The sequence below is a fragment of the Phyllostomus hastatus genome, unplaced genomic scaffold (assembly GCF_019186645.2).
Source record: "Phyllostomus hastatus isolate PE091 unplaced genomic scaffold, TTU_PhHast_1.1 phas_contig_468, whole genome shotgun sequence".
NCBI classification, from domain to species: domain Eukaryota; kingdom Metazoa; phylum Chordata; class Mammalia; order Chiroptera; family Phyllostomidae; genus Phyllostomus; species Phyllostomus hastatus.
The window spans coordinates 3,565,574-3,575,952 of record NW_025333884.1 but is presented as its reverse complement, the minus strand read 5'-3'; the positions used below and the strand labels follow the sequence as shown (position 1 = coordinate 3,575,952).

The 10,379-nt window shown below is 53.8% G+C and overlaps 1 protein-coding gene across 1 annotated transcript; it reads left to right on the top strand.

Moving 5' to 3' along the window:
• Positions 1 to 2,596: 2,596 nt before the first annotated feature.
• GNG8 (G protein subunit gamma 8) lies at positions 2,597 to 4,305 on the top strand. Its single transcript, XM_045845365.1, has 3 exons — positions 2,597 to 2,615; positions 3,807 to 3,892; positions 4,124 to 4,305. The coding sequence occupies exons 2-3, from the start codon at positions 3,809 to 3,811 to the stop codon at positions 4,250 to 4,252; spliced, it is 213 nt and encodes a 70-aa protein (XP_045701321.1). The 5' UTR covers positions 2,597 to 2,615; positions 3,807 to 3,808; the 3' UTR covers positions 4,253 to 4,305.
• Positions 4,306 to 10,379: the final 6,074 nt, after the last annotated feature.

Sequence of the window (10,379 nt, the reverse complement as noted above, 5' to 3'; positions counted from 1 at the left end):
CTCAGACGAGATCATAAAAACCGAACTGGGATGGGCTGACTGCGGTAAAGACGCTCCTTCCCCACCTCCGCCTCTTCTCGGGGCTCGGGCCTGCGCCCCCTCTGCAGCCGTTTAGGGTGGTCCGGCACGCCCCATCCAGACCACTCCCACCTCCCCGCCCCTCAAGGCCACGCCCCTCAGGACACCAAAGCCCCGCCCCCTAGGCCCACCTCTACAGGCTAACGCCACCGTCCCCTGTGTAAGGCGTGGTCTTGAGTGCTGTCTCTCTGCCCGCCTCTGTCTCTGTTTGGGTGTCTGTATTTCTGCCTCCAACTCTACATTTCGGTCTGTGTGTCTCTCCTGTACCTACATGTCTCTGTGCCTCTGTCTCTGCAACCTTCTGCCTACCTCTGTCTCCCCGAGTCCCTCCGTCTCTATCTTTCCAAATTTCTGTCTGTCCCTGTCTCTCTGCCTCTCCTTGAGTCTCTCACTCCCTTTCTAGGTGTCCCAGTCCATCTTCATTTCTCTCTCTCTAGACCCTTCCACCTTCCTACATCTCGTGTTCTCCACTGCCTGCACCCGACCGGCCCACAGGGGCGCCTCGCCCTCCGGATTTACACCACCTCCCACGGCTTTGGTGCCGACTTTGTGGACCACGGACGCCTCCCTGTGGCCTGCAGGGGACTGTCAGGAAGAGACGGAGAGCAGAGTGTGCGCGCCGGCAGGCGTCTCCTGAATGCAGGAGGGACACCGAGTGTCCGTGGGTGATGCGGGGGAGATGGTGGGTGACACCGAGAGACTGTGTGAATGTGTACCACCGTGAGGCTGTAGCCATAGGTTGTGTGTGGCCCTGTGAGCTGGTGAGATGTGTGACAACCAGAGTATGACTGGGAAACTGTGTTACACCTGGGGGTTGTATGGATTCTGCACGGGAGATGAAGAGATATGTGTGCGTGGCTGCGAGTAATACCATGTGGTTGGGTGTGACAGGGTGACACCGAGCTGGTGCGTGTGACAGGGTGTGGGCGCTTGTGTGATGGAATGAGGCTGTGTGGGACACACAGGAGAGGTGGGTGACACACAGGAGAGGTGGGTAACTGTAGTAAATGCAGCAGGGCATGCGGCACACCTGGAGACCCTGTTTCTTCCTACGAGACCGGGTGTGCCGGAGACACTGTTTGGGGGAGTTTGTGAGGTCATGTGTGAGAGTGAGCGGTCGTGACAGTGTGCACGTGTTGAGGACATGAGTGCTGTGTGTGTCACATGGGCAGATGATGTGTGAGAGTGAATGAGTGTGCCCCACCCAGAGATGGCCTGAGAAGGCAGTGTGAGAGGCCCGCGGGGACTGGGTGTTCAGAGAGGCCATGTGAGTGTGAAACAGTAGGTGCCAGCCACACCGATGAACTGTGAGAGTGTGTGTGGCTGTGTGCAGCATAGGTTGTGTGGGAGACCGACAGACTGGCACAGCGTTGTGACAGTGTGTGAGTGAGTGGGCGACTGTGCAGGGCACTCAGAGATTAGAGTACAGGAGACACCTGGTGTGTGTGAGTGTGCAACACTGGGGGATTTCTGTGGGAGGATGGGCGGCAGCTGTGTGTCATACAGACTGAGGCTCAGCAAGAGACTGTACAGGACAGTACAGGGGGCAGACTCTGTGTGACTATGTGTTTGGGAATGTGTAGGATTGTGAGACACTTGGAGGTTGTGCAAGAATGTGTGTGATGTGTGTGGGAGTCACTGGCTGTGACGGTAACTGTCACACTACAAAATATTATATGGCAGTAATTGACAGAGAGGTTGAGTGAGTAAGTACATGTCACTGCAGGAGACACGGGGAAAGTGAGACTGAGAGGGTGTGGGACAGAAGTTTTTATCACATGTGTGTGTGTGACACACTCACATACATCTTGACATATTGTGTGACACCATGTGAAACCGTTTGTACAGTGGACACTCAGAAAGCACACTTGACTGATGTCATGGGCGAGGACATGTCACGCTCGGAGAGATTGTGAGGGATGGGCGGTGTGTGGAGAGACCACGTGATGGTGGCACCGTGGGGGAGTGTGTGTCGGGCACGGACCATGGGCGAGGATGTGTGGCAACACCATGTGACACAGTGGGGAGGTGCTGCGGGTCTCTGGGCGAGGAACTGTGAGTGTGAGGCTGTGTGAGTGCGAGGAGGCGTCTGGGACGGGGTGACACTGAGGTGGTGGGTGTGACAGGGTGGGAGAGCACGTGCAATGGAAAGCAGGCCATGTGGGACACACGGGAGAGAGCTGTGTGATGGGAAGGTGTGCAGCAGGGTGTGGGGCACACCTTGAGAGCCTGTCTTCTCCCCTGAGGGAGGGAGTGAGTGTGAGACAGAGACAGGGATTGAGAGGAAAGACAGAGGGAGGGAGAGACACACAGAAACAGAGTCAAAGATGGGGACAGACAGAGCTAGGATCCAGAGAGACAGACCCAAGGTGGCCCAGAGAGCAGTGGGGTGTGGGTGGCAGTGGCAGCAGGCGGAGGCGGGTCCTCAGGGGCTGCCCTGTGGGAGGGGCGGGGCTGGGCTGGGGCGGGCAGGGGGACCCAGGGCTGTCTCCCAGCCTCCACCAGCAGCCCGCCATCCCAGCCCTGAGCAACAACAGGTAGGAAGCTCCCATCCTGGCCCCGGCAGATGGTCCCTCTGCTCTATCTTGACCAGTCTGGCCACCTGGGAATGAATGAGTGAGTGAGTGAAGGGATGATTTTGTACTTCTGCGTCTCCACCAGCTTGTCTCTCCCCCAGCCCCTCACCCCTCTCTTTCTGTCCCCCTGTCCTCTGTCCCCTTATCCCCGGTGGCCTCTCCCGTCCCCTTCCCCTACCTCTCCATACATCCTACCTTTATCCTCTCCCACTCCCACCCCTCCTGGGCTCCTTGGCCCCCCTTTCTCACCCTCCCTCGGTCTCTTCATCCCCTCTGCACCTCTCTCCCCCCATCACTCTGTCCCTTTCTCCACCCTTCCACTCACCCCCCACTCCCTCCATCGCTTCATCCTTCCCCCGTCTCTCCATCGCTTTCTTCCCTCCCTCAGTCTCTTCTTTTCTCCTGTGCCCCAGTCACCTCCTCTCCCTCTGCCCCTCCATTCGTCCCTCTCTTCCTCCTCTCTGCCCCTCTCCCAGTCCTGTCTGGGTGCCCCCCCACCCCGCCAGCCCTCTCTCCAGCTGCTAATGAGCAGAAGAGACTTTGAGGTGCAGGGCTGGGGTGGGGGAGCTCCCTGAGGGGAGCGGAGGGGGCAGCTGCTGCCAAGGCCCTAATGAGGCCCCCTCTGTGCCCCTCCCGCGGAGATCTTAATTCCTTGGTCTCCCTGGAGCGGCCGCTAATTGGCCTGGGAAGGGCCCCCCTCCTGGCTCATGCTCCCTCCCTGGGGGCTGAGGACACCTGGGTCCTGCTCCAGCACCTGTGGCCCTGTCCTTCCGTCTCTCTCTCCACCTGCCTCTCAGCCCCACCTCCGTGCTTCCTCCTGCTTTCCTCGCCCCTCTCTGGCTCCAGGTACCCCATCTGTGTACCCCTCCGCCTCCCCTCTTGCCTCTCTCCGCCCTGCTCTTTGGTCCCTCCTTGGACCTGCCTCTCGGTCTCCAGTCTGTGCGGCTCTTCATCCCTCCGCTTTTCCCTCTCTTTTCCTGTACCCCCTCCACCTGTGCCCGGCTACCCCATTCGTGCGCTCTTCCACCCGCGCCCCCGCTGCCGGGTCCCACCACCACAGACACCTTAGCCAGGGACCCAGACCCAGACTTGCCCTAGCCTACCCCCTCCGCCTCCACTCCCGCCGGGCTTTCAACCCCTTCCCCGCCGCAGCCATGTCCAACAACATGGCCAAGATCGCGGAGGCCCGCAAGACGGTGGAACAGCTGAAGCTGGAAGTGAACATCGACCGCATGAAGGTGCTGGTTGGGGTAGGAGGAAGGTGGGGGCTCGGGGGTAGGGTCTGGACCCGGCGCTGTTAAGGGTACAGAGCCGTGGGGGGTAGGATTCCCTTCCAAACTGAGCTGGACCTGGCCTGGGTCCTGAGAGGGGTGGAGCCTGAGGGGGCGGGGCAGGGCCAGGGGAGGGGCATGGGCATGGGGCGGGGCCCTGGCCGGGGCAGGGCGTGTACTTCACCCTTGTGCCCGCAGGTGTCGCAGGCCGCAGCAGAGCTCCTGGCATTCTGCGAGACGCACGCCAAAGATGACCCTCTGGTGACACCGGTACCCGCCGCAGAGAACCCCTTCCGCGACAAGCGCCTCTTTTGTGTCCTGCTCTGAGCCTTCCCTACAGCTTACCCTCCCTTGCCGAAATATGAGTCCAATAAACGTGGTGACTGGTGGCACCTGTGCTTTTGGGGACAACTGAGGCATGTGCAGGGCTTGGGGCCACCCGCGTCCCTTCGCACATCTTCTGAGTATGTGTGGAGTATGGGGGTGGGGTGAGAATATGCGGTGCGTGTGGATACGGAGGGTGTGTGGGAAGAAATGATCCTTTCAGCGCTCCATGATCCTGAATTTAATTAATCGTCCCAACAGTCCCAGAGGCAGCTGGCTGCTTGTAGAATAGCTTTTTTACAGATGAGGAAATGGAGCCAAAGGGGTCCCTTACTCAAAGTCACATGGAGAGGAGGTGATGGGGTGAAGACTGTGGAGCCCAGTGCTCCCTGAACCCCTCGGCTGGCCTCTGCCCTCTCCTGCCTCCTGTGCCCGTCCCACCTCTCTCATCCTGAATGATTTCACCCCTTTTTTCACATTTGCCTACCCCCTGCCACAGGCCTCCCTCTGTCCCAAAGCACTGAACTCTGTGCATTCATTCATTCATTCATTCTTCCAAATGCTCTCTTAGTTCCTGCCCTGTGACTGACCCTGTGCTGGGTGAAGCTGGGGACAGAGCCTGGCACTGCCCTCCTGGGGCTCAGAATCCAGTGGGAGAGACAAACCATCCCCCAAAGGTGACAACCCAAAATGGGCAGGCTTGGGGTGGAAGAGCTCATAGGGAACATGAACACCTGCCTCAGTTTGGGGGTCAGGGAGGGCTCCCTGGAGGAGGAGGAGATATCTGAGTTGGTACACGATGGTAATAAAACATGGGACTCACACCCTGGCTGGTGTGACTCAGTGGATTGAGTGCAGGCCTGCAAACCAAAGAGTTGCCTATTTGATTCCCAGTCAGGGCATGTGCCTGAGTAGCAAGCCAGGTCCCTGTAGGGGGTGCACAAGAGGTGACCACACATTGATGTTTCTCTCCCTCTCTTTCTCCCTCCCTTTCCCTCTCTAAAAACAAATAAAGAAAATCCTTAAAAAGCAAAAAACCAAACTTGGGGCCCAGAGAAGAGAGAAGTGTGGACAGAGGGAGAGGAGACAAATTAAATTGCACATTCCTTCCTTCAACAATTTCTTTGTTCTAAGGGCACAGGGGTGACTGTACCTACTCTGGTTTCTGCCCTGTGTGTCCCACATCACACACTGATGGCCTGCAGGACATATAGAGCCTGCAGGTGTATTTTTGGCTATCTATTCTGGCCTATGTAATGTTCTTGTCAAATTAATAGAGTACTTTACACAAAAGTCCACATTTCCAGCTCCTTCCGAACTGGAAGGTCTGGTGACCTCAGACCTACATGACCCCCAGGGTGACCATAGGCTATGAGACGGGACATGGGCTTCCCAGCTCGCTGAAGTCCCCACCCGCCCTGTTGTCTCTCAGTTGAGGAGGTGGAGGTCCGGTTGCCATTTACTTTGGAGCCTGTGTCAGGGGCTTCTTACGGTGGAATGAAAAGAAAGGTGACCTGTGGGTTTGGTTAATTATTTTACCTGGTTGGCCCAAGGGCCATGGAGTTCAAGACCCCCTCTCCACTCCTTCACCCCTGCCTCCTCTTCTCTAAGGCTCAACGCCCCGCTCCTCCCTCAGAGTGAGGCTGGATCTGGATGGAGGCAGACGACAGCTCACTGTGCCTCTGCCCCCCCAGAGCCGGCCCTGCGTGTGCCTGGCAAGTGGTCCATTAGTCACATTGGATTAGGGTCCCCTGGGCCCCAACTCTGAGCTTCCTGTTGAATTGAGGCAGGAGAGGCTGTAATTACATCTCCCTCCTGCCTCCCACCTCTCAGCTGATTGCATCATAGCTGCGGGAACCCCCCAGGGGATGAAAAGATAAAGTCAGAGCCATTTGCGGGCCTGTGACCTTGTTAAACACGACTGCCGGTTTCGCTCTTCCGAGCTTCTGTTCCCAGGACTGGAAATGACTGGAAAGCAAGACCGGAACATGACTAAGGGCGTCCTACAGCCACAGGCAGGAGATGACATCTGAACAAACTGCACCCCCAACAGCCCAGGGGCCACACAACTGCACCCCCACTCTTTTTAGATCCAATTACAATCCAATAAAAGCTCAAAGCCCCCACCCCTCAGGGCTGGTGCACCTCCGCACACCATGCCCCTTTCCTTTCTTGGAGAGTGAATAAAAACTATGCTCTCTGCACTGTCTTCTCTTTGTGAATTCTTCCACAGCCTGCATCAGCGAGCACCCTAACATTTCGGTGGCCCTTACAGGGACATTCTCTGTTTCTCCCTCTCCTCCCGCCTCCTGACTTGTGATTAGGGGAGCAGTGGGCGGCGGAAGTGCGACCCCTAACCCTGTCTATGTGAGTTTTGGGGAGAGGATTCCAATCTTTCTCTCTCTGGGGACTCTGTGAACAGCGCGGCCCCGCCCCCCCCTCCGCCCCCCTAGCCAGAGATCAGTAAGTCTCTCTGAATCTCGGGACAAAAACATCTTATAGAAACTGATAGCTTATACCCACCACGTCTCATTGTCGTAAAGCCCGGGGCTGGGTCTATCTCCTTCTCAGGGTTCTGGCTGGAAAGGATGCCCCCAGCCGTCTCCCTGCTGGCTCGCTCTGTTCTCCGGACCCAGGGAGCCTGGCTCTGAGGCAGATCCTCAAGTTCCGTGTGCCTTCAGGCTCGAGGCCGCTCAGCTCTGGCCACAGACCTCTAAGTCATTTGAGGTGGGGATGCCCTTCTCAAACCTTCCCCGCCCTCGTTCGTTCTGTCCCTGAGATCTCCTTCCCTTTTAGAATGGGCAGTTCTCAATCGGCCCCGCCCAAGGACTTCCCATTGGGATGGAACTTGAAAGCTCTGGGACTTACCGGCCTCAAGTCCAAGTGCTGGATTCTTTATTGCAACACGGCCTGGCCTCGATACAAACTGAGTGACCAGGAAGTCTGGCCCGGGAACGGATCTCTTAACTAAAATACTATCCTCCAACTTGACCTTCACCGTCGCCATCTTGATCGCCTCCTTAGGTTTAGTCTTCGAGGGGAGGAGACAAGATTTTAATCTTCAGCAGGGATTCCAGGCCTCTTCCTTCTAACTGTGCCTCTTCCCTCAAATTGGCCTCACACTACCACCCCGCCCCGCCCCCACCCGTGTCTGTGTTGCTACAGAGCAACTGCTGTATTTGTTTTCAGCTGAGCAGCTCTCTAACCCTGTAAGGCCATGCTCTTTTCACCCACATGACCCAGCAGGGGGTGACGCTATTCCTGACCCCCCTGACCCCCAAGTCCTGCGTTCAACTCCGGTTCAGAATTAGGCTTGGCCGGCTGTGCCCAAGGTGAGCACAAACCGGGGCACAAGGAGGGAGGAAAATCTTGCCCCGCACCCCCCCCCCGGGGGCCCCCCAGACTGTAAAACTCTATAGTCTCCTCCCGGAGACCTGGGAGCTGCCAGATCCCGGGAACAATTGGGCCTGTCCCTCAATGCAGAGGAAAAAAGTGACATTTTCAACTTGAGCTGCTTTACTGTCCCTCTGCCTGATGAAACCAAAGCCCTTCTAGGAGAAGCTTGGTCCCCCCCCACCCCCACTCCTACATTTTTGAAATGTAAATACTTGATGTTCTTTAAGAACTCTCATCTGGGCCATCTTTTAAAATACAAATTTTGGGCCCCGGCTGGTGTGGCTGAGTGGATTGAGTGCTGGCCTGGGAACCAATGGTTTAATTCCCAGTCAAGGCACATGCCTGGGTTGCAGGCAGGGTCCCCAGTAGGGGGCGTGCAAGAGGCAACCACATATTGATGTTTCTCACCCTCTCTCCTTCCCTTCCCTTCTCTCTAAAAATAAATAAATAATATATTTTAAAAATATGAAAATAAAGATTTATATACTTATTTCATAGTAATTATCAAGAAATTGTTATCTTGAAATATATTTTACAGAGAAGCAAAGTTCTTTATCAATTGCATTTTAATTGAATCTATAACCGTGTCACTTTGAATTTGGACATAAGCAGTCACTGTTCAACTCCAATATATTTGCAAATGTATTTTTGGATAGATTCATGAAAAAGACTCTGCCTTAAATTACAGGTATCTTAAGTAGGTCACATCTTTAAAGCAAATGAAGATTTATAGAACCCTAAGGAATAACTGAATTCGTGGAAATACTGGCAAATAATCAAGACAAACAGAATTGATTATATGGGACTGAATGAACTACAGATAATTGTTATTCTTATGACTTTGTTCAGTTTATTGCTAGTTTTAAACCTTTTTGTTGTCTAGATATAAGAACACACGTTTTCCTCTTAGAACAAGTTGTAAATTGTACCCTCACGAGCAACATCAAAACATTTATTTTTCTCCCCCCCGACCCCCCAGAATTCGGCAATTCTTAAGGAGTGAGTGTGAGTTTCATGGCAATCTGTTTGCATAAACCCAGTTAAGAATCTGTTCTCTTTATAACAGCAACAGTTTCCAAGTGTGGTTCTATTGACCAAGTCTTTGTTGGGAATGTCACGATCAAAAGAGTCAAACCTGGATGCTGGACGTCACCAGAAAGCTTTAAGGAATGAAAACTGACTTTCACAGCCAGAGAGTGAGAGCCCCTTGGAGAATCGCCTGGCGCCTTGCTCAGCCACGCAGTTCATGGCGGGTGTTCTGTGGCAGGTGTGAACTATGCACTATGAGCGAAGGTTGCTTCCCTGGAAGATGGCAAGGAAGGAACCCGAAGACATTTCTGGGACATCAAGAACTTGAGGAATCCACCCAAACCTATTGCAGGCGAGTGAAACTATATGGAAACCAGAAAAGCTTCCAGACCAAATCAGCAGAAACAGGGACTGAATCTGTATGGGTGCTTTATTCAGATGGCCGGGGATCTGAGAAGATGGTGGGTTCACACCCTAATGGACTGTCTTAAAGTCTATTTCAAAGTGGCCCTTTTTATAAGGAAGACAAAGGGTAGGTAAGGGGTTTGGAATTCAGGGAAAAATTAATTGGATTAAAAACCCTGCAGCATTCTCACCCTGGGTCATCTCACCCTGGAGCACAGTGGCTCAGGTTCCATCCTGACAGGCTCGCAGCCCTCCCAAGGCACACAGGTGGAACTGCTTCTAGTCTCCTGGAGTCAGGGGGGTCACACCTTCACTTCCCGGAACAATAACTTTTACATGCATGGATGACTAAACTTACTAGCTATTACTTAAATTAACATTTTCCAACTTCTGAGTCCCCATCACCGTCCCGACTGGTACTTTAAACTGTGCTGCATCTGTGAGGTCAGTTTCACATGAAAGATCTCCTTTTGCTGTTGAGGGCCTATCTTAGCATTAGACCCTCTGGCGGGGGCTTAAGAATACACCTAATTGCAGACCTACATACGAGCACATTGTATGCAACAGCAAGCTATGATACTGAAAAAATGAAAAAAATAAAAACAACAAATGCCTCTCTAAGACCAGCAACACTAGGCAGCCAGGAGATTAGTTTAGATGAATCAGTACCGAAGATCCCCTCTCTCTGTTTTATGTTGGGTACTGCTGCTTCATGTACGTGCTTTACTTCATGCGCTGTGAGCTGTGAACTATCAGTCAGGTTGAAACAGCAGAGGCCTTTACAATCTTCATGTCCATGGTTATGCCTGGAAAGAAGGCGGTCTATAGCTGCACGATTCTCCAGTACTGCTTCTCTGACTTGTCCTAGTTCTTGACTGATGGCACTGATGGCTTGCGAGGTGGCATTCAAAGCTTTTGCCATGGCGCAGGCTGGTCGGCTTATTTCTCCATTCAGATAGGTTACCATGGCTGTCATTACAAATATAGTCAAAGACACATATTCAGCAGGGCTAAAAGGCATAAGTCACAGTTACAATCAGGTGCAAGGGAAAGGTCCCGTCGAGCCCGGGTCCGGTGGGGCTTCTGAGGCATAAACACCATCAGTCTTCCCAGAGAGCATGGCCCCCAGAGCTGTTAGCTGGAACACAGGAGTAAGCAGTCCTTCCACATGTTAGAAACCATCCAGCAGGCAATTTAACGTGAGCAAAAGCGTAAAATACATTAGTGGTGGTGGTGCAATTCATCTTCACACTCGCTGAGAGCACAGAACAGTTTTTAGTACATTGACGAAAGTGCACTC

Bases quoted from the DNA above. Each gene is read 5' to 3' on its own strand.
- GNG8 (XM_045845365.1), top strand. From the start codon at position 3,809: ATGTCCAACAACATGGCCAAGATCGCGGAGGCCCGCAAGACGGTGGAA. The intron at 3,893-4,123 runs GTGCTGGTTGGG...TTGTGCCCGCAG, and splicing joins TGAACATCGACCGCATGAAG to GTGTCGCAGGCCGCAGCAGA.